This window comes from Saccoglossus kowalevskii, chromosome 5, assembly GCF_978046115.1.
Source record: "Saccoglossus kowalevskii chromosome 5, keSacKowa6.1, whole genome shotgun sequence".
In the NCBI taxonomy this organism is placed as follows: Eukaryota; Metazoa; Hemichordata; class Enteropneusta; family Harrimaniidae; genus Saccoglossus; species Saccoglossus kowalevskii.
Window position 1 is genome coordinate 25,318,311 of NC_140645.1, and position 25,492 is coordinate 25,343,802.

The 25,492-nt window shown below is 35.5% G+C and overlaps 3 protein-coding genes across 3 annotated transcripts; all 3 read left to right on the forward strand.

Moving 5' to 3' along the window:
* Positions 1–6,896: 6,896 nt before the first annotated feature.
* On the forward strand, positions 6,897–7,465 carry LOC146745934 (mucin-5B-like). Its single transcript, XM_085499274.1, has 2 exons — positions 6,897–7,183; positions 7,302–7,465. The coding sequence occupies exons 1-2, from the start codon at positions 6,978–6,980 to the stop codon at positions 7,306–7,308; spliced, it is 213 nt and encodes a 70-aa protein (XP_085355400.1). The 5' UTR covers positions 6,897–6,977; the 3' UTR covers positions 7,309–7,465.
* A 6,547-nt stretch (positions 7,466–14,012) lies between these two features.
* On the forward strand, positions 14,013–19,875 carry LOC144349546 (BMP-binding endothelial regulator protein-like). The gene is made up of 9 exons (XM_085498825.1): positions 14,013–14,036; positions 14,382–14,456; positions 14,589–14,625; positions 15,039–15,065; positions 16,311–16,439; positions 17,607–17,630; positions 18,011–18,249; positions 19,320–19,612; positions 19,725–19,875. The coding sequence occupies exons 1-9, from the start codon at positions 14,013–14,015 to the stop codon at positions 19,729–19,731; spliced, it is 855 nt and encodes a 284-aa protein (XP_085354951.1). The 3' UTR covers positions 19,732–19,875.
* On the forward strand, positions 19,812–24,519 carry LOC144349547 (uncharacterized). Its single transcript, XM_085498826.1, has 2 exons — positions 19,812–19,877; positions 23,992–24,519. The coding sequence occupies exons 1-2, from the start codon at positions 19,812–19,814 to the stop codon at positions 24,517–24,519; spliced, it is 594 nt and encodes a 197-aa protein (XP_085354952.1).
* The last annotated feature ends 973 nt before the right edge of the window (positions 24,520–25,492 follow it).

Sequence of the window (25,492 nt, forward strand, 5' to 3'; positions counted from 1 at the left end):
TTGAAAGTGTTTATTAAACTACTTTCTCAACGACCTTATTTGTATTGGAAATGTGCGCATGGACTGTCTTCATTGCACATCGTGCAAGCCACTTTACCAAAACGTTTTGATCATGCTTTTATGTACATCACAAATCGCGCCCTTCTATACTGTCTAGCCGCAAAAACTGTCTAGCCCCTTCTCACTAGACTTCACCTTAAAAGACGTCCATAATGTGGGCATGCGAGGTCGTTACATAAGAAATCATAACGATCACGTGATGTTTCCGCCATGCAATAAAAGCACAAGACATAGTAATCAGAAATCTGTTGTATCTGTATGTGAACCACATTTAAGTTGAGAACATGTCTTCGTGAATGGGTAATATACCACTAACTTAGTGTTCAGCCAACAAAGACTTGCTTTTTTCATACTTTCTAGTAAACAAACTCAGACCTTGGTGACAGAATGGCCACATGATCTCAACAGCATAACTAATCGTTTCAAGCTCGCTTACAGCTGGCGTTGATCCCATAGTGATGTAGACACTTTTCATGGGAATAAATAGTCAGCTGTTCCATGCATGTTTAAAACAACTTTCCGTTATATTGTTTTAAATCCCAGTCCACTTTATGATTCTAAGTTTAACAACCTTATTCTGGTCAACAACGTGTTATGTGTGTGTGATGATCCGCACATTAATATTAACTAAAAAAGCTTCAAACTCTAACTTTCATATGCTATATAATTTAAATCAACTTCTTTTAATTGTAAAATTGCATATAGAGAATGTAACTTATATTGCATAATGATGATATTCGGTAGGAACATTACCGACAATATTAATTTATTACGTGAGTCGTTGTTTACGCCAATCAACAAATCAGTCTGTTAACAATCATCTCAATTGATCACAAAGAAGCAATTGATCTTGTTTACCATACGTATCCTTTCAATATTTGTTTCGGAGGTTTTGAGAAACTTTCATTAAATGTATTAGTAGAATATATCCTAACTCATTCAGCATGATGAAAATTTACATCTTCTTTTAATTTTAATCAAGGCATACAACAAGGATGCTCTCTCTCTCAGGGCAACTATATGCAATATGTAACGAACTCCTGTTACAGAAAATATGCTCTAAAAGTGGCATTGTTGTATTTTCTTTAATAAGACGCAACGATAGAAAATGCGGAATTCAATATAGTGTACGGGACGTTGAAAGACTGGAGTACTAGTTACAATTTTATCAAAAATTCAAGTGAAAAAGTTTAACATTACTAAATCGGAAAGACTGGCCTAGTGCTTCGATACTACAGGTCGTACTATCCCCAGTGTCTGAAATAAAAACAAGAAAGTACGCTACAACTATCTATTGAATACGAAGTCTGTAGGACTGTATAAGTTTGAGAACAAAGTTAATCATCAAGTTAGTTAACTTGATATCAATAACAGTAGTTTCGATACTGTATGGAAGAACATTCTTAGTATACCAAGGAATAGTTAACCCAGTTTTAAATATATTTACAATTCCCTGCTCGTTAAAAGAACAAGGTGACATACAATGGAGTCTGTTTAATGAGTCATATCTACATTTTATTCATTTACTTTTGCAGACTATTCCAGTTACAATATAGGTGAATGGCCAATGTAAAAATCTATTCACAATGACATATGTTTTCAGAATGTCGGGAGCTCAATTCACTTCTCACATCTTCTCATAATCCACTTCTCACAAATGGTTCGACTGCTATATCGAATTGACATTAAACCGATAGTGTTTATTTGACTACTTTCTAAGGGTCTAGGCAACTTTTTCCGCCACATCTTCTTCCCAAAAAAACGGCAAGAAATGCTTGAAAATCTTCTTTTTCAGAACCATCAAAAGCAGTTATCAGAAATTTGCCAAAGTATCATGGTTGACCATGTGGTTTGGCTGCCATTTAAGGCGTTAATAGGAAGTAAAACAAAGTAGTCTTATACTAATGCAATATTTCGTCTCTTTATCAAACCTTTTCAGACTGCTTAACAATTAATCCATATCGGTACGTTGTATCTATTTGCATGTATAATATATTTATCCCCCCCCCCCCGAACGTGTATTCTTTAACATGTAACTTTTAATTTAGCTTATGGGGTAATTTAATCCAATATTCTACAGCTTGCGTCTAATGCTACATTGCATTATAACTCTGCATCATTCAATAATATTCATTCAATTTGTGTCTTATCTAGTCTCAAGATGACACCCGGGCGCATCTATAACCTACATAAATGTGTTTTTTGCAGGGTACAGTTTCATTGTTTTGGTTTGTTTTATGGCATTTTATTTATGTGATTGTATTATAGATGTTACTAGCTGTGTATATTTCAATATCAGCTGCCCTTGTTGTATCAGCAACAGGATCAACACTGCCTCGGCCCAAGCAGGTGTGTATACACATACCAGTAAAATGTCTACATGTAGTCGTCAAAGCAGTCGTACTCGACGCATTTTCCACACACATGGCTTCCAATTCAATATTGAAAACTGTTGTTATTCTTGCAGGAGGAAAGATCACTCTGGAGCTCTCCAAACGATGTCAGTAAGTTAATGCTTTTTTGACATTTTTATGTGTGTAGTATGTACGTAATATAAGTACTCATTTGAAAAGCAATTTACTCAGGATGTCAGGATTTACTTGTGGTGGCTGTCATTCGCTACATATTTGTGTAAATATGTTGTTAATGCAATTTCCAATGCTTGCCATGCTGTTTGTATGTTTCGATAATATTTAATGGGTCGACATGGCTTCAATAGATTTTACATGTTTGAAATATTCTTCAACGCGTAAGCATACAGTATGGAATATGTAAAATGAAAAGTTAACTTATATATTAATATTAATTAAGAGTTAATTACTTTCATTTTCATTCGAGTAAAAATATATACATTCATACATTTGCTACATGTACATTTGTTTGAAGATACCGGTGTTTATACCAGTTATATTATGTCATTTTTATTCAAAGCAAACAATCACAATGTGGATTGATATATTAATGCTGAAAATGTATGATGCTCGTACAATCGGTGACGAAATTTTCCAAACATATTAAATAGTATAATCAAACAATATTCTGAATGCGGTAACAATTCTGTAAATATATTTCTGTAACTGACTATTTTTTTATATATCTACATAACGCAATAACTGTGGTCTAAGAAATTCTTACAAATATTAACTGCTCTAACATTATTTAGAATACAGAATTGCTTGCCTCAAGAATATAATTGCACTGTTTTCTAATCGGGTTATATTTTGCAGCCATTATAACAATACGACGTAAACACTAATTTACTCCGGAAGACTGGGGCTCAAAATGCATCTTGTTTGAAATAAACTCAAAGTTTGATCACTACATATGTTTACATTAAACATTTACACTATTTGCAGGCAAACAGTTTGCACCATAGGATTGTAAACAACATACACGGGATCAATCATTGCGAATATACTGTTTCGTTTTCTACTACATTGTGTAAGATAAATATAAATAAACTAGTAAAAATTTGTTTTCATCCCTGTAGAGATACAAGATAATAGAGATGCGGGAGGTGAGTTGACGTGTCATATATCAATAAAAAAAGTTCTTTTGAAACGAGTTAAACGAATATATTTATAACTAAGTTGTCAAAATCAAGTTTTGTATATATATTTCAGCATAAAAAAATTTTGCCATTACTTATCAGAAAAACACACACTGAATTTCTATGATTTCCATCACCAATAATTCACTAAAATGATAAAAATTATATTGGGTTCTTTTGTTAAAATTGTAGATAAATAGTACAGCTGTACGGCGTGATTATTACACCTTTTTTGTTAGATAATTGCTGGTCTGAATCGTTTCCCAAATCAAAACAAATGTATTATTCATAATTGCCACAAATGTCGATGCATCAAAAGGTTCAATTTTTCGGTATCGACAGTTTATATGTAAGGTGATACATACATATAAACAACAACATAATGTTATCTATGACTGGAAAAAACAGGTACAAGAACGAATACAAGCAGACGTGATGATTAACGCGATGTGAACAAGTGGCAATAACTATTTAAAAAAAAAATAGCTGCATAAGATGTGATTATTTATTTATTATTTATTTATTTTTACAACGACTGAATATGATAAGTACATTATGCAGACAAGGAAATATGAAATAAGCAGTTGCATAAATAAATAAATATAATTAAGTATTCGTTCCTATACAGACAAAGCATGTGCCTTATTGGGTGGAGTATGCCGACCATTTTGCAATACCGAAATAGAACGCCAAGGAAAGCTTGGCTTATGTACGGGCAATTATGTATGCTGCAAAGGTTTGTGATATTATATATTAGATGCATGAAAGCAAAATAGAATATTCTAGTGATATAGATGCCCTGTTTGTCTAAACAGACATCTTCAAACTGGTTATTTTTTTAACACTTTAATGCATTATGATATCAAACATTTACAATGTGAATATTCGCAATGATCAGCCTTTATTATGTGAAAGTGTTCAATATTTTGTTTTAGCAATTCAGGGATTGCCAGACATTGTTTATATATGTATTTTGACGCGTAATTATTTCATGCTATGCGATTAATATAGTAATTCTATTGTAACTGCCTTATTGACTGACGTGACATTGATATAGAGTAGCAATAGACCACGTTGTATTTATTGATACATGGTTCGTAACATTATTTTAACTTAGTGAATTCCTTCTCGCACTACAACCTGTAAACATCTTAGTTGTTTAGTCTGAAAAATGCATGTGTGAACCAAATATTAAACATATTTGTGAAATTGTTTATACTATCTACAGGATATCGAAATACTATAAAACAAGGTAAGTTTTAAAGTTTGTACTTGTACCATACATGTTTAATAATACACTCTCTTATATCCAAGAATTTAGTTTTCCTTTGGCCAATAATATTTTTGTGTAAGCATTTAAATCAGGCTGCCAGCTGACCACACACACACTATGGGCTTGTAATAAAGGTGCATGCGTAACTACTAATTTTGTTATTTGTCCTTAGACTCCCGGAGTGCAGAATTAGGCGATCCTCAATTCCAGACACTCGATGGAAAAAAATTCAAGTTCGATGGACATGATGGCTGTTCTTATGTGTTATTTCAAGAGTGCATTCATGTGCCTACATTTGTCGTTGCTGTTAGACATCGCTATGTTGAAATCGCCAACAAAACTGGTGTTTCTGAAGTGACAGTATATGCAGATGGAAATTCCGTCACAACAAACCTTGGTAGGGATGTGTATGTAAGTAAAATGAATTGTAAAGTTAATTGTATATTGTCAAACCAAAGATAACAGGCCTTGGTCATGAAATAATATTTTCTCATTGGCTGCTATGTATATGTATATTTTATCAACGTTATCACTGGCTAGAAGTATCTGTGTTTCATATACCGTCAACTTATAAAATAAACTCATAGACAATGATAGTAATTTATATCTAAACTTGCAATGAGTTAAAGCTCATCTCTCTCCTAAGGATAAGTTGACGATATTGCGTAGGTTGAAACATACTATCATATAATTCATTTGCACCATGTATGTCCCCCATTTGAATTATTATACGGCACATGATGTAACTGCTGTGTTGGACATAATTTGCCACTGCAATTACTAAATAACTAATTTCAATACGTAATTCTGCTAATTAAAGTTAATTCTTTGGATTGTTTTGTCATCGATATTTTTTCTACATTGTTTTTCTTTTGAATTGTACATTATACAAAATATATATGCACCAAATTAGTCTTCCGATCATGCCGCCTCGTGGCAACCCCATGTCGAACCGAGTACTATGCCTAAATTCTAATGAAATTCATACATCAATACATATTACATTCACACAAGCTAGAAATTATGGGTATTGATTATTCTTCTCATATTCTTCTAAATTTGAAACAATCTAAACAGACCATGTATGGCATTGTAATAATAAATGACTGGAATGTGTTTTAATAACGAGCAGCTGGTTAAATTTACATAAATATTATTTTCTAGTTATTAATCCCTATGCTGTACATTGTATTACAAGGTTTGATATGTAATTCAACAAACTAACTTTCACCTTTCAACTAATTTCAAAAGATTTTATAAACAGGCAATCTGTCATCCCCTGATTATATTTCATTCAACAGTTTTCTGTCATATTTACTTTTACTTATAAATCAGATTCCGACAACAACCGGGCGTTATTTTTTGTAGTTTTACAAGTTTGTTCATTGTAACATGCACATTTAATAGAATACATTCAAATAATTGTTGATGAGGATTTATGTTAGTAAGTTGGCAACACCACGGTATACTGCAGTCTTGTTTCGGCCTATGCCTTCACAACACACCTCGGGTCTTTTGTGTTATCTAGACTAATAACACTGTTTGTAATAATACCCCTATTGACTTAGCTGCTGTGTTTATTTCTGCCAATCAACGAAGTTCTTTGTTTTCATTTACACATCGGTAGCAACCATAACCATTATTCTATTCATTGTCTGTCACTTCGAAACCTAAAGCTTTGTTAATTGTCCTTTAAAAGTGAATAGAAGTTTACCTTAAATATTTAAAAAATTAACAAAGCTGTATTCAAACCATCAATACAGTATTACAAGTCAGTACCTGCTTTGGGGTATATTTGGCAAGTTTTAATGACAAATGGGCGAATATCAGCTGTTACATGCATAGAACAGTGTAATTGACAAGATCAATATAGAATAATAGTCATAAGTGTGGCTGTTATACGAAAAACAGCACGCGTCTTCCTGTGTTTAACTATACAGTGGTTTTCCCTTCTATATTTAGTTTACTATCATGCCTGTATTACATAGCGATTTTTGTTATTGACAATTGAACAACCGAAATATAACCGAACCATTTCCCTGGAGAAATGGCCATTTAAAAGTTCACAAGTATACAGAATATGTGAAAATTACCATGGACTCCAAATTCTCTTTAATGTGGAATGGCAAAGGACGCGTGGCACCAACCCTTGAAGCACCTATGTTTGGTAAAGTTTGTGGATTAATGGGCAACGCCGATGGCAATCCAGATAATGATATGCTAATGAGAGTGTCAGATGGAACACTGAAATTAACTAATGACGTAAACAAATTTGGAGAAAGCTGGCTCGTTCCTGGCAGGTAATTATGTAAACCTGATTTTTTAGTTTAGACTTCTGAACATACTGTTCAGGAATGATTCAAAATTGTAAAATTACTCAAATTAATAAAATATTTTTCTGGATTATCCTATTTGCAGCTGCTAAGCATGGTCTGATGAGACGCTCTCAGAAGAAGAATACGACGGAACTTGCATGATGTAGACGCTAAAGTATGCAGTGCTCAGCAAAAAACCAACGCTGTATTTAGTTTTCGGGTGATTCAATACGGGGTGGTATAAAAAATAAAGTTTGAGAAAATTAAGATGCTATGTATTTTATTTATTCGTATTTAATATCTCATGCCAAAACATGCCGAACCAAAACTACTTTTAGTTATATGGCTCAAAGTCTCAATGCACACATTGTTATGTATGCTGTTTTTAGAACTCTGACACCATCTACTAGAATCCATCCGAACACTGACACCTTCATCGTTTACCACAATGGTTTATTTTCTTTTTTAAAAAAAATAGGAAAAAAAACTCCAAACTCACCACCATTGTTTTAATCAAAAATGTCAGAAAATGACAGGGAGAGATCGGATGATTAAAATAACAATGCATTCGGAACCCTAATAATCATAAAGTGAACTATGACCCGATATGATTAATATGTATCGGCACTTAAAAGTGTCTGCGTATCACTATTGGAAAACAGTACATCTGTATTAATTATAACACAGCGATGTCAATAGTAATTTGTAACACGTGCAAGAATACAATGCACACAACACAAAACTTGTGACCATAACAGTTGCAGAGTTATATGGGATTTTATCATTTCTTTAAAAACAACTTATAACGAGATATTTGTTTACGTTGTTTTGTCAAACAAGAAGCTTCCATATATATGTCTAATACGTACCCTACTGAATACGTAACATTACTTCAATGATCATTTTATTCAAGTATCTCGTTCCCCGTGTTCAATCTATTGGCAATATTTCCCACAATTTGCATACAAGAAGAAGAAGAAAAAGATTTTATTTTTAACATAAACTTTAATGCACCTTGTAGACATTTTACATATGAAATATTACTCTACACTTTTTATTACTAAGAAGTAGCGACCAGCTCTTTATATTAAATACTGTAACTCAGTGTCATTACTTTACATAAAACTTCGTTATGGCACCAACATTTCTGAAATAGATTCAATTTATTTAAAAAATAAATTAAAATACATTTTTTAATCCTACTACGAAAAATGTCAGATAGTTCGGCACGAGCAAGGCTATTAAAACTATTAAAATGTGGTGTGTAGATAACAATTTTAAAAAAATAATTAATAAATTAATAAATAATAAAAATAATTAACTGCTGAAGTAGTTTATAACCCTTTTCAGGGAGTGGTCCCAAAATAAACCACTATACAGGAATACTATCACTCTCAGTCAAGCGTTTAGAAAGATCAATCACAATCTTTAAAACCGAGTCAAGACGCGGACATTCAAGAAAGAAGTGCGTAAGATCGTCTGGAATTTATCGACAGAAAGGACATTCATTACTGTCATTACTGGTGTACCCTGCTGCATGAATGAACTGACCTGTAGAAATCGCCCCTTTAAGTAGGCGCCATTGAATGTCATCTTCTTTTTTGTAAATGGGAGGATCGTAAATACAATTAAAATTTGGTTTGATGTCAGCGGGTATATCTGAATAATCTCTCCATACTGTGTCCAACCTCGCATTATTCAAAGCTATTGTCTTAATCAAAACTGATATATAGCGCCTTTCTCAAATTTGTAAAGACAAGTTGATTCGTCATTCTCTACCTCTGTATTACAGAGTAAAGTGAAATGACGTTTAACTGCTTTAAGCGGTTTTGCTGGTTCGGTTTCTCACGGAAATACTCCAAATGAGCCATAGCTTCAAAACTTTGTAAAATACCTTTATGAATCAGATTTAACTTTTATGTCAAAACCCGACGGGAGTAAATAGCCACTGAGGGCGCAATTTCAATTTTCAACGGCGGTGAGTTTGATCAATCAAATCCACAATTGTAGTTAACCCTGCTTCCGAGAAGCAGTCCAAGTCAGAGGGGAGCTCAGTAACAGGGTGTGAAACGAACGGGTTATTAAACATGGCTCGGTGAAGTACTCATGAATATCTGTAGGTTTTGAATGGCGGTTGAAATACACAGACTTACATGCATTAAACAAGTCACGGTAAAAGACTGGCAAGTAGGTATTAACAGGAATATCAAGGAAATTAATGGCAAAAAATTGTTTAGTGTAATTCAAATTCCCGATTTGTTTGAGATTAAAGCCTGCAAAACAAAAACTTGGATGTTCAAGTTCAGAGTACAGGTAACGCTGGAGAAACTGTAGCCCAAAGGCAGTAACACGCGATACTAGGTGCACGAGACCCTGTTTCCCGTCTTTAACAGGTTGGTATATGACGTCTCGTGGGACCCAATGCCGTCATTGCCACAAGAAATCATTAAATTTAATCTGCAGCATGTCAAGTACGTCGATAGAGGGCGACATACTAATAAGTCGATGCCATAGTTTTGACGCACATAGTTGATTAATAATCGGAACCCGCCCACGATACGATAAAGCTCGAGCAAACTGATGCCAGTGGTCAAGTTTAGAGACAATGGCGTTAACAGTATCTTTCCAGTTATTATAGTTAAAATCAGCAGAATTTCCGATATACGTACCGCAAACTTTAGCCCTTATTTATTCCAATGCATGTCAAACGGTCGATCATTGCGCCACTTCCAACTACCAGTCCAGAGACCTTCCGATTTCTGCATATTTATTCTAGCATTTAAAGCGTGTTCATAAGTATTCAGCCAGTGCAGCAAACTTTCAAAATCCTTATCACACGTAATAAAAACATCAACATCATCTGCATAGACGGATAAATGTGATTTCATTTGTCTAGGACCTGGCAGTTCAAGACAACGTGTTCCATTCTTATCACGAATTGTATTGAGTAACGGTTCGATACACAGTGAGTAAAGTTGTCCGGACAGGGAACAGCCCTAATGTATACCACGATAGAACTCAAGAGGCGAAGTGAGGGCGTCGTTAACTTTCACTAAACTTCGCGTGTTTGTATACAATGCCATTAACGCACTTAATAAAATAGTCGCCAAATCCGAACGTATTCAGTAAAGAACTATGATGCACGCGACCGAACGCTTTCTCCTGATCAAGTGAAAGAATCGCGAGTGGAATATTTTGTTGATTGGCATAACTAATTGCGTCGCGTATTAAATTAATGTTATCAGAAATATTCCGACCTGGTATTGAATAACTTAGATCTTTGTGAATTACTTTCCCAAGAACACCACGCAGCCGCATAGACAAAGCTTTAGTAAGAATTTTGTAGTCACTGCATAAAAATGAGACTGGTCTCCAGTTTTTTATCAAGTTTGTACTACTCTTCTTAGGCAATAGTGACAAGACAGCTCGGCGACAAGATAGTGGTAAATTGCCTGCATTAATAGAGGCAGAAAAATACTTTAAAATAATCACGTCCGATTAACGGTCAGAAAGTGTTGTAGAACTCACCCGGTAGCCCATCAATACCAGGCGACGCATTACTATTCAATTTATTAACAGCTATGGTGAGTTCATGAAATTGTATTTCCATATCAATGTTGTCTCTACTCAAATTACTAAGTTGAGGTAAGTCATCTAAAAGTTTAGTTTGCGCTTCTATAGAAACTGAGTCTGGCGTATACAGGTGTGAATAGAAATCTTTAACTATTTTTTTCTAATTTCAGTTGGGTTTTCCGTAAGTTGACCAGTTAACACTCAGTTTTTTCCTCCCTTTATGACGTTCGAGTTCGAAAAAAAAGGACGTTGCTACATCGCTTCCATTGAGTTGTTTTAATCTCGATCCCACGATGGCGCCCTGCTCCCGTGTTTTAATCAGTTTCTCTAACAGTTCCTTTTTTTCCTTGATGCGAGTTTCTACATTTGCTTCAGTGGATCGGCTGTTCTCGAGATTACACAGTTCGTTTTCTAGAATATGTTTAGTTCCTTTAAGTGTTGAGTTTCTGAAATTACTGTATTGTTGTGAAAAAAAAATGATTTTCATCTTCACCAATGTCCCACCAAGTCTGTAACGAATCGTATTTACATTGCTCTTGTTGTCATTGTTTCCATATAACTGCTATTAACTCCCGATATTGTTCGTCTTCCAATTGTTGAGTATTCAGGCACCAGATGGGACTGCGAGTATTTATTGACGCACGCGACAGTTTCAACGTCACTGGTGAGTGGTCGGAGTTAACACCTGTGCCGATTTTTACAAGTTGGACCCGAGTGGCCAGATTTTTAGGGATGTAGACACGATCTAGTCGTCCTGCACTGTTGTTTCTTGACCAAGTATAATTGACCCTGTCCCCATCGAAAAAGACGCCACGCATCTATGAGTTTATGTCGTTTCATAATGGATAATAAAAGTTCAGCACTAGCGCGATCGAGTTCAGTTGCGTTAAGTCTATCGTGGGCGGAATTGGTAGTGCAGTTAAAGTAGCCGCCTAAGATTACAGGATTGTCATCATGGATTCTACTGAGAAATACCTTAATTTGTGTGAAGTTTTCTCTGTGTTCCATTGGGTTAACTGCCGCATATACATTGATGAGGTTATAAATGTAGTCACCGAATTTTGCTCGAACGTGTAGCACTCTGCCTGGCACAATATCATTTGTTTGTAGAATATCAACATTACTACGCTTATTGAATAAAATCGCAACTCCTCCAAAATTCGAGTCAAGATGTGAAACTTTAGCGAAACCTCGCCAAATAATTCGCCACTATGGTTCATCATTAGGAGTTGTATGCGTTTCTTGTAAAAAAACATCAGACGAATCAATATTTAAATATATAAAAAGTTCATACCGTTTAAGTGCATCCATTCCACAACGTATGTTGAAAGAAGTTACAGTCAGATTCGCCATCAGTATAGATAGCAAAACAAAGGTTACGTAAGCCATTAGTTTAAGGTAGAACGCCGCCCGGTCGTTTTAAGATGCGTTACGAATTTATAAATTAGCTTTGTTACATGAACCGTTGTTTTGTTGTCGATGTCCGTGGACATGCGCAGACGCCTTAGCGACCATGTCAACACTTTTAAGTCAGAACAGAACTCACTGCATTTCTCGATACGTTTTTTTGAGTATTTTATGTATTCAATCAATTCGATTAAAGCATATTGTGCTGGCCCATTCGCCTCTTGTGGTGTTGATTGGTGTTGTGGTTACCACAATTTTTAAAATTTCAAAATTCTCGTCCCAATATGGCACGCAGTCGCGACGGGTTTATGTACACTTCACGCCAGTTTACGGCTAGTGCCAATGCGTGCCACAGACTAGTGCAAGTGTCAAACTTGCTTTAGGAAGTTTATTAAAGTGACAAGTCACTCTACCCCAAAATAGTGAACGGCCACTGCCTACAGGGTAGATCGAGCAAGCATACTGTAGTTTGACAACTAATATTTTAATGAGGATGACATCTAATCTATCAAAATCAAAAATTATGGTGATGTACTAAGACCAACGAAGATACCGTGGGAACTTTATTGTTTAACCGCCAGTATATAAACAAAACGTGACGTAATCACATTTCATATTATCCGTAGATGTTAGGCTGTTTGAAGCTTGCCTCGCTCAGTAAATTACCAATGTGCTTATAAACAAGTTTGTTAGGTAGTTTGACATTTTTATTTCACGAGCACATGGAATTCTCCAGCATTGGTGTTATGAATAAATGTACACAATATACTCGAAATCACACACATCCTACTTATATCATCCCTGATACCGGCTACACTATTTAAATATTTGTAATGTAACTTGTAATATGACACTGTGACAACATTAGTTATAGTCCCTCCACTTATATTATAGATTGATAAATTCGTGGAGTTTTATTTCTGATGATTCGGATTTATTTGCCCCAACCAATCTCTTTGCATACAGTTTTCTATTCTCAGTCTCTCCATACACATTGGTTTAAACAAAATACTCTTACCTGCAATTACTTATTTTATATTATGCTTTATACTAGGCATATTATGCCAACACTTATTTTATATCTTAGTTTCAGGCTATCAATTGCATTAACAAGTAGTCCTTCATTCTTCATTTGTTTTTAAGAGCAGTACACTCCGGGCAGTATGAACTAAAATTTGTGATTTGCTCTCAGTTCATGTAGTTGCGATCATGGTCAATAATCTAACAAACCCTTTCGTGACCTTAGTTTCAATTGACAGTACAATGTATCAGAACGTCTGTTTAGCATCTGTGTACCAACAAAAGCTATATTTTTTCATTACAAGCACGTTGCAAACATTGTTTTGACAGAACAGGTTTAAACCCTTTACAAGTTATCGTATTCATCGTTTTACAGTGTATCATTTACATAGTCACCAGTGATTGACAAGTCATCGACATATGCTACGTTATGTATTAAGACTAGTTTTGCTTTTACTTCCATCATCATTTGACTGTATTGGGACACTCAATCAACACCACACCAGTTTACTATCTAACCTGTTCTATTCTACAGTTATAAGGTATGATATGATTGATGTAGTAATTCCATGTACTTTTATGTGTATTTTATTTTATAATTAGCTTCACAAAATTTAATATACACAACATATATTTCGAGCTGATTAATATTATTACAAAAATATTTGATAGATGAAAACTAGTTTCTTTCATGGTTTGCCATATGAAATTGTGCACACAATTTCCAGAAAAACATATTATGTTATTCAGATTCAAGAGCCAGTAACTGTGAAACTGTTCCGCACACTGTAGATTCCAAATATTCCGATTTATAATGGCAGCAAATCCACTGGTATTGGTAACGCTACAAAATAATAACAGTAATGAACTCTCTGCCAACCCATAATGTTCTCAAGCACAATTTATGTTCCTTATATGCACTCTTCGCACCTCGCACATGTCGCACAAAATGAGTTTTCGTCCATTTTGGTTTGGCCGGTCGCTCATTATTGTTCAGATATTGAACTTTTAATTTAGTATGAGCTATATCCTGCAATATTACACAGCTCGTGCCTATTGTCACTTTAGACTATTACATTATCACCTCAATATTTGGTGTCTTTATGCGTAATTTATTATGTGTTTTGTAACAACGGATTCCAAATCTAGTCTCGAAATGACATTGTTGTTGATTGTATTTTAGATGTTACTTGCTGTATATATCTCAACTGCCCTTATTGTATTAGCAACAGGATCAACACTGCCTCGACCTAACAGGGTTTGTTTACAATAAAATATTTACCGAATATAAATAATGACGGGGCTGTAATAGTCCTACTCGACGCTTTTTTCAAACACATGGCTTTCATTTTAATATTTAAATAATGTACTTTTGCTGTTATTCTTGCAGGAGGCAATATCACCATGGTTCTCTACAAAAGATGTCAGTAAGTTAATATTTTTTTCAACAAAATAAAAGTACTTATTTGGTGGTGAATTAATTCCATCTAGTGCGTCAGATCTGTTTGTGTCTGCTCCATTCCCCTTTATTGTATAATCGTTTTGAGTTACATTTATAAAATTTAAAACTGCTGCTGCTGATTTTATTGTGCTATTTTCCAATCGGGGTTCATTTCAGTTGAACAATTCAACATGCTTGTTTTACATTGTTTCAGCTAAAATTAAACGTTTGATCGTTATATGCGTTCACATTTAAATATTTGTACTAACTGTAAGCAAGTATACATGTGATATCCATGGATATATAATGAAATGTTTCGTTTTTATTGCTTTTGAATAAAAGTCTAATACTAAAACAATAAAGTAAATAAACGATAACAATTTCTGTTTATCTTTGTAGAGATCCAAGATAATAGAGATTTAGGGGGTGAGTTGATGTGTCATTTATTCACACACAAATAGTTTGTTTGCTTTGATATAAAAGGTTCATGATTATATATTGAAACAAAAACTGTAATACGTAATCATGGTTTTAGCAGCCTGTCTATTTCAAACTAGATTTAAATGCTACTTATATCAAAAGTTGGTTGAAACGTTATGCCATTTGCATATAGGTTAACATTACAGCTGTACGGTGTGATGATTGTCCGACAATCTTTTTCAGATATTGGCTGATCTGAATCCTTGTGTATAGATTTCATTTCTCAAAAAAATAAAAATGTGTTATTTATATTGCCTCATGTTTGAACATGGGAGTATGGAAATAACATTATTATATTTAATATCAAAAAGGGGGAAGTAGTCGTCCCCAGCACATGTGTCAGGTCGCCATTGTTTACAAACAATAGTCTACTCATGAGGCTTTGCTTTTTTAGCATACGTTGTTATCGTCGCTTGGGACTCAATTCCCGGGCAGGTGACGACCCTACCGCTTTAATCATAACAAATTATACATTTTAAATCAAACAGTTCACTAAAAATAACTTTTATATATCAATTTAGATTGTGTCTTGGAATGCTTAATTTTTCGGTCCATGAATAACTGTTACTTGCAAAATTTAATTATATCAATTGTATTATGTAAATATATATATAAACTACACAGTTTATTTTATTTTTGACTAAAAAGCATATCACATGTACATTGTGTAGACTTGAATTTAGCATCATGCAATAATAACCGGTTATGATTTAAACCTTTAAGGAAACGACGAACGTACTTCAAATTAAAAAAAAAAGAATAATAATTACTTTATATGACGAGAGGAACGTAAGATGTCGTCAATGCTATCCTATAAGCTATGTGTTGATGGGCCTAAAACACGGATTCTTGTAACATTGTTTATAAGTTTAATTTGAATTTGATTCTGGACTGAATATATTTTCAGAAAACACCTCATCCGTGTCTTTGAAATCAGACCACGTGTTTATACGGTCACATGGTTATCTTCAATGCATTTATATGAAACTAAATATTTAGGATTAACTATTTCACCTAGGAAAGGTTTTTTCCTCGTCAAGTTATTTCAAACAAGTTGCAAATATGAATAGAATGACAGGTCAGACGTCAAAAACCTGATGTTATTTATATCTGTGTTTAACATTTTTCATATGTTCATGCCCAGAAGTGGATGTTCGTTAATAATAAGCGTAACATTATTTTCTCATCTAGATTTGGCCTGTGGCTTAATGGGTGGAACGTGCCGACCTTTGATTTTGTTTCCAATCACATCTTGCTACCCATTTCTGGAACGTCCAGGTAAAAGAGGCGTATGTACGGGTACTGATGTATGCTGCAAAAGTGAGTAACAATATACACTATATTTAGTCGCGAATATCTTAAACTATTTCAGTAAAATCAAAGATTCCATTTACCAGGTTGTTTTCATAATCTAGACTCGAATGTTGTTTAAATGTTCAATTGTGACATAACCTTGTCCTTGAGTAATTTCATACATGCAGGTGCAGGTGTCACCAAAGCGTGTAATAAACTTTGACCTACAAGTCAAAACGAAACCTGAGTGACGTTAACATTGCCCTCAGAATGTATGTTTTTCGTTTGTTGTATTTCAAATACCTTCTTTTTGCACTGTTATTGTTTCATACACATGACTCCGAAACACGATAGTATAATATCGGTCACTGCCCATTGATGAATTGCAACGTTCTCATTGATCGACCAGTTACACATGTATGTTATCATATGACAACATTACTGAACGAACGATAAAGTATACGAAAACGGTTCTGGAAAGTCAAGTTTAGTTTGTTCACGTTTGTATGCATCGTTGCAAGTAATCAACCAGCCGTGATTCTTAAACAATACAAAGTATTGTTAATAACATAAACGTAGTTATGACGCACAAACAACACTGTCGATGTCTGTCTTGTGAAGTTACCACTATTTAAATATTACATTTGCATGTTTTGGTATTATAATAAAAAATAAGTTCTTGCTGCCACTACTTAGTTGTTCGTTTCCCCTACCTTGCAATCCTATCAGTCAACATTGGGTCTTTCTTAGACTGTTTTTGTTGTTGTCACATTTTTAATACCACTGATACATTTTACTGTTTTACAACCAACATATTTGCAATTGTAATATAAATACATGATCCGTGATCCGATACATTACTGATTGGCTGATACATTGTTTGGGTGAGCACGCGGGGATATTTACTTTTTTTAAAAACATAGCGAATAGTTATCTTTATAATGTACATTATAAAGACACATTAGTCATTAACACTATAGTTTGTCCACCGACAACACACAATGAAGTTAACAGGTTGTCATGTTGTTTGTGTAATTTTTAATTTAATGCACACTCTATTGAAAATCATTTCCGAAACGAATAGTAAATGTTATCAGCGTTTCAATATTGGATAATTATTACGTTATATGATGCATGAATTAAAATGCTCTGCAAAATGGAATTAATAACATTAAACTGTTTTTTTGTTTTCAGAAAAGAAGATGAATTTTATTAGCCGTAAGTTGAATATTTATTAAACGTATTAATCATCCAAAACATTGTCATACAAACTATGAATTTAATCACAAATGTTATTATTGCAGCCACAATATGAAATGAACGTTTCCATGGCGTATATAGTACCAAATTGTTAAAATATACCTAAGTTACATCGAGACATAGTAAAATTACACTTAGAACCAATCAATAACACTGCTAGCGGGAGTATCTAAATTTGCCAATAATCAAAACATACACCGTTAGCAATTATTGCAATGCCAAGCTAATGAAATCATGAAGGCTAATAAACACAACATTCATGCTGCATACAAGCATAACATACAGATTGTGCATACAAGTAAGCACCACACTAACATTATGACCGTTTCTTTATTTAGGTGCTATCACTGTTGTTTTTCGCGATCCTCTGTACCACAATTTTGATGGAGTGAAATTTGAGTTCGACGGACATGAAGGTTGTTCTTATGTATTATTTCAAGAGTGCACACACGTGCCTACATTTGTTGTTGCTGTTAGACATCGCTATGTTGAAGCCGTAAACAAAACTGGTGTTTCTGAAGTAATAGTATATGCAGATGGAAATGCGGTTACAACGACAATTGGTAGAAATGTCTATGTGAGTGAAATACATTGTACTGCATGTAGTAGGAATCATCATTTTTAACGTTAGACAGGTTAAATCCTCCCAAACATCATTAAATATATCGCGTATTATCATGTAACAATATCAATTAATGACAGCTTTTATTGCCAAAAAACTTGGAAATCAGCGGATCAGTACGAAATAGTCTCATTTCAGAACAAATCTAAAGAATATATTAATATACAATCTATACAAAAATAAATTGTAGAAAACAGATGGCAATTAGTAAACAATATGATATAAATGAATATATTGTTATTGGATAATTAGGGCTGCACACACCGTCAGCTACAAATGTTTTTATCAAAGTACCATCACTCTTGCATGTAATGGAACGTGCCAATCTCTATGCAGTAACGGTATTGTAGAACAACCGACGTGTGTTTTGTCAGAAAAAAACAACAACACCGCACTAAAGACTTAAATAGTCATGTAAATTAAATAGTCATACTCGGCTAGTCTACAAAATCTGGCAGGCATGACAGACCGTAGGTACAATGGCATATTAATTAACTAGATCTTATTTAACAACAGACATGAGTTCTCTCGAAAAGTCACTGTACGCTTTTATGCAACGACTTTTAGTCAGTAGGCTTTAGTAATTAATATGCATAAAAATGATATGTTGATCATCCACGTATCTCACGTATCCCAAGAAATCAATCCATCCAATTACACAAAAAAGCTAATAAAAAAAAACATGTTCATCAAATTGTTGTTAGTTTCTCTAATGAAATACGTATCTTATTTAAGTCTAACACTCAATAAAGTAAGCAACTCAAAATATTAATTCAAATTATATTCAAAAATCTCAATGCAAAGGGAAGTAAAACTTAAAGGCAAATTCAAATCGACATATCGCACTGAAGATATGGCCAATGGATCCAGCGTAAGTATCAGTGAAAATATGAATTGATATTAAATTTTGAATATAAATTATGGCATGGTAAAACAAGCTCATATAGATTAAGTAAAGCAACCAATCTGGACACACGGTCCAGATTGGTTGCTTTACTTAATCTAAATGTGTTTCTTTTACATAGGTGAACGGCAGTGAAATAGACTCGCCCTTCCCTTGGACGAATGGCAGAATAAAGGTTGACAAATATGATGAACATGTGAAAATCAGCCTTGACTCCAAATTTACATTATTGTGGAATGGCAGAGGACGCGCAGTGCCAACCCTTGACACATCTATGTTTGGTAAAGTGTGTGGATTAATGGGCAACGCTGATGACAATCCTGAAAATGATATGCAAATTAGAATGCCAGATGGAACAATGAAGACAACCAGTGACGTGAATAAATTCGGGAATAGCTGGGTCATTCCTGGAAGGTAATGTTAAAATTATTATAAATTAGCTTTCGATTATATCACCGAATAAAAAACAAGAATAAGAATGGTTTAATATCTAACAAAATAATATATTTTTTTATTTCTATTGTAGTTGCTGAGCATGGGCAGATACATAATTTAAATGACAACTATAATTATATGGTGTGAAGGGTACTGTATACAAAGTTTAAACGATACAATGGTATTCCTATTTGGTGGAGGTCGATGTAGTAGTATACACAATAAATTGGTTATCGAAGAAAGCGTATGTCATTATTTAATTTGTAGATGTAATCCACACGCAAAGGGAATAGAAACAAGTGTCAGCGAAATGGCGCGGTTTTGTTTATTGTGGGCAAAATTGTCAGTCCACAAAACAATTATTACTTGTTTATCAGCTAGTCCAACACAAACGAAATGCTATTTTTCGAAAACATGTTTCAAATAGATTCACGAATCAGTTGGATATACATTTATTTCAAGTGTTCGAAAATGTACCTCCGATATCATGCAACATAATACCCACAGTGGCGACCTTTTAGGATACTCGATAACCGTTTGTTCTGTCAGATATGCAATATTGCTAATAAGTGCAGTATAGTAGGTATTCGATGTATACATTTCTCGTTAATTTCTATATCGTACCAAGAACCACGCAAATACAGAGTAGTGGTGAAATTGCACACATTTATCAGAGATAGTTACATACAAGACGGTTGTGCAAAAAGTTGTGTTTTTTTATCATCCCCATTCTCTATATGCCATTAACATTCACGTTTCAAGTTCTATGGAATGTATTAGACATATGCAGAATGTGTATCTTTTCTTTCAATGTCTGAATGCAGACATATATCTTCAAGTTGATATATGCAAACAGCAAAAACATTCAATGTCTGAATGTCACTTTATGATGTGAACATATTTGATTCTTCAGATATGTTGATCATTCAAACACAACAATAAATATAGTTTTTAATGCCCTGTTCGTTATAACATTGTGTTTAAGCGCGTGTTTTTGTTTGTTTTTATCGTTGACGTCATCTCAATGAAATGACGGGAGTCGCTTGTGCGAAGTCAAACAGAACGTACTTAAAAAATTAAATGTGTGAAGAAAGGCCAGATGAGGAAACTATCCATACTTACAGTGGCAAAAATATACAAACGGTCCGCTACTGGAAAATCGGTCCGCTACTTTGGCTGTTTAGGAATTCAATAAATCAAAAGAATATATATCGATTTTACTTTGAAATTCTAAATGTATGATGAATTATCACCCCTTGGGAAGGGGGGCATTTGTTCAAATCGCTTTCAATCACATTACCTCAACAATACATTCCATCATTTTATTTATTTCTTATTTGTTTTTTTAAATATCAAAACATGATTAGACATTGAACATGATTACATACTGGCTATTACAATTAGAAGAGGTCACAGAACATGCGTAAATTAAGATTAAAAAAAAATCATGTACGAAATATGGCAATCGAGATTGGGTCATTGACCTTGGTATTCAAATTACTGTATCATTATAATTAGTTAAAGTAACGTACTATTTTAATGTCAACTATAAGTAAGCATCTAATGTTATTACATTGTGCATGCAATATTGTGTTCCGAATAAATTATTATACAGGTATAATGATGTTGTATACTGTGACACCATGGGTGGAGTGAGCATCTTTTTCAGTACCTATTCAATAAGTATCTATCTGATATTATTTCATATAAATAACACTTATAGCTATTATAGGCGTAACCAGCATGATGAAAACGAAATTGCATAGCATGGACACCGATAAAATATAGAGGGCAGCATAAAACCAAATTTAATGTCATGGTTTATTTCCATGTGCCTGGATATCGGTCACTGATACGACTTGTTGACATTTAAATTTCTACGAGGTCCTGAACAGAACTTGAAATAGTGATTGAAACGCCTTAAGCTTTTACCTCCCCTGCAAAGTTTTGGAATTTAAATACAGTTGGCCTTGGTGTGTCTTGGCGAGCTTACCACGAGGCACGCGGTCTTGAGAAGTCTTGGCGGAGTTTCGGATGAGGCTGTGAACCTTGGCGAGCTTTCCACAGGGCGACTGAGCCGAGAAGTTGACACGTATTCTTGATCTGTGTGTGTGTTTTGTTCAATGAAAGGTTGCGAACATAAGATCCCTGGTACCTGAGATGAAGGTTTAATAACATGATAATCAACCGCATCTTGTTACTATAAACGGAACTGATACGTGTATACATCTTAAATTACAAAATAGCATACATATTTTTCATTGAAAAAATGTTGCTGTGCCACAATCCAGTGAAAGGTTTGTCCCAGTATGCCTAACTAGTTTACATAATACAAATGCTGTGTTCTGTAAATGTGACTTATGCCTCTCAAGTTATTATTTGGTCATGATCAGTCAGTATTGTGACAAAATAAAAAAAAAATTGCTTTTAATTATTGTCTCAAGGAACTAACAGTATGTAAAGATACTTCATTTCTGTAGTAAAATATACATTACTCTTCAACTAGAAAATGCAAATAATTGCATTTGTGCACTCTGCTTGACTTGATTATACCATGGATTTGACTTCAATCAACTCACTCCACTAGTCACAATCTCTATATTTTAAACCCCGTTCTCACGTCCTGCTGAATGTATCTGTTTTCCAAATTTTACATCAAAATGGTTGATTTGAAAATCGAACATGAGTTTAAACAATATGCTTTTGTGATATAACAATTATTATAACAACACTGAGCTATCTACGCCAACATTAGATTTTGCTCATTCATTTTAAAAAGTGTTGATTTTCTCATCGGTCATTATACCAACTATTTTCTCCTGAACCCTGGTTTTGATTGACAGTTGATTGTATTGCACCATCTGACTTCAGTGATTATTTTTGTGCAGTCATATTGCTTGTATTATCGCAAAACTGCATTTTCATCAAAAACATTTTTTTTTTCATTTGTAACCAGTAAAAATAAGTAACAGATGTCAGACTCTGTATTCACACTAATCAATGATAAATAAACAAAATTGTAACGGGTGCCACTTTATTTGCTATTTTTCTTGCGTTCTAAAAGCGTGCATGTTGTATTTTATGGCTTTTGCTTCCAAAACATATTAAACTTTTATTCTCTAGACTGCTCTAGGTGTTATACGATTGATACAGCAATTATATGTGTACGTGACTTGTATTTATTGTTGTTCCAAAGCCACCTAATGTAATGAATACAATTTATTTTGAACTTAGTGCTGTATATATTCAGATTCCCATTGTTATACTCGGGATGATATTGTTTTTTTTTGTGTGTGCACAGATACGTTTCAATTTTTACAAGCTAAGGTTTAATGGAGCATAGGGCTTTGTTAAATATGACTATGGTGTTGAAATTATGCCCTCAGTATGGATAGCAAAAATTCATACTGTATCATTCGATTTATTTTAGTTATGTTTCAGAAAGAAGAATATTATGATGATAAGTAGGCTGACAATGGCACGATTTTGGCCACAATTTTGTCGTGACAATTCGTGTCATGTTGGTGCTCAAACTGGGGTGCTCCTGCACTGTCCACGACTAGTTCACGCATAGTTCACGACGAGTTCACGAATAGTACACAAATGCGTGCCCATCACGAACTGTCCAACGAGTTCACGTATCGTTTGGTCATAGTTTACGCACTTCCCGCATTGACACGCAGAGTTTGCCCGATTCGGACAGTGTCGTACCGACTTGGACACGCTATATAAAATGAAGGTCTCCCTAACCGCTGGTCATTTTTGGATTGGCTGTGTCTGATTTTTTAGGCATGTTGTCTCTGTGATATAAGTTGTCTGTTCGCTTATGATCTCTGAAATTGCGAGCAGCGTCAAGGAAACCATATATATATAAAGCCAGGCTGACACTTGCACGAATTTTGGCCACGATTTTGTCGTGGCAAGTCGTGCCATTTTGGGGCACGAACTGGGAGGCTCCCGCACTGTTTACGACTTGTTCACGCATAGTTCACGACAAGTTCACGACGAGTTCACGAATACGTCACGAATGCGTGCCCGCCAGTGTATACCTGGTAGCTTCTCTAGCCATTGTTGAAGAGCAGCAGAAAAGGCTGGAAGAGGCAGAAGAGCAAGAAAAAGGCAACCCCACCTCATAGAAAGACACAAAGGAAAGTGTGGGTCAGGGAATGGATGATTAGAAGGCACGAGTTCGAACAGTATGACAGTTTACTGACTGAACTTCACAAGAAAGATCAAAAGGGCTACAAAAAATACCTCAGAATCACACCTGACCTGTTCCAAGAAATGGTTGAGAAGTTGACCCCTCCCTCCAGAAGCAGTCCACCTTCATGAGGTAATCGCTTCAAGTTGGACTGAAGCTGGCTACCACCCTCCGCTTCCTAGCCACTGGAAATTACTATCCAAGTCTGCAGTACAGCTTCAGGGTTGAAGAAAGAACCATCTGCAAGTTCGTAACCGAGGTGTGTAAAGCCATCATCGCGGTCTACAAAGACGAAGTGCTGCACTGCCCCAAAACTGAAGAGGAGTGGAAAGAAGTTGCTGCCACGTTCAGCACCAGATGGAACTACCACATCTGTCTGGGGGCTGTGGACGGCAATAACATCACCATGAAGAAGCCACCCAATGCTGGCTCTTACTACTACAACTACAAGGGCTTCCACTGCATTGCACTGATGGCAGTGGCAGATGCTACCTACAAGTTCCTCTATGTGGATGTTGGGGCAGAGGGTGGTGCATCGGATGGAGGAACATGGAGTAACTGTTCCCTGTATGATGCTGTGGAAGAGAACAGAGCTGGAGTGCCGCAACCAGAACCACTCCCTAATGATGGCCAGCCAGTGCCCTATCACTTCGTAGAGGATGACGCCTTTGCTCTCCGAACCTGAATGATGAAAACATTCTCCCATCGGTCACAGCTCCTACGAGAACGCATTTAAATTTACAGGTTGTCTCATGCCCGACGTGTCGTGGAGAATTCCTTTGGAATTTTGTGTCAAAGGTTTTGTTGCTTCTTGACGACGATGCTTCTGCACCCCAACACCATCAACGTGACCACCATGTGCGCCTGTGTCCTGCACAATCTCATCCTCATCAGATACCCACACGCAATTTCAGAAGTGGACCATGAATATCCCTAGTGAATGGAGGACTGACCGACACCTGCAGGGGATGCTGCCTCTAACCAGCCATCATACCCAGAAGGATGCAAAGGATCAGCGAGACTACCTGTCACATTACTACATGTCCCCTGCTGGTGATATTCCTCGGCAGGAAAGAAAGGTAGTAGCTTCATGAGCTGCATCCATAGTTGCTTCTCTGCTTTTCTCTTCTTCGTGTCTGCTTTGTTTTAGGCATGTTGTCTCTTCGCTGGCGATCTCTGGAATGGCGAGCAGTGTCCAAGAAGCCCTGCACCAACTCAAGCGCCACTGTCGCGCAGTAGTCGTGAGCTGCTCGTGAACTCATTGTAAACTGCTCGTGAACTGCTCGTGTCATGCGCAAACTAGTCGTGAACTGCTCGTGCCATCAATGCGTGAAGTACACGTGACCGTGTCAGTGGGAATGCACGGCCACGCTGTGATGCGCACCAATTCGTGAACATGTCTTGAACTACTCGTGACCTTGACGTGAGCTGTTCGTGAACTATTCGTGACAGTCGTGGCTTGGCGCGCATCCTCAAGCATTGCATCGCATCCTCCCACAATGTGTTTACGCACACTTCACGTCACTTCACGACTAGCCAATGCGTGACACGAAATCGTGCAAGTGTCAGGCTGGCTCACCCTTGCACTGACGCTAGCGCCACTGTCGCACAGTTGTCGTGAACTTCTTGTGAACTCGTCCTTACTGCGAGCGCCACGT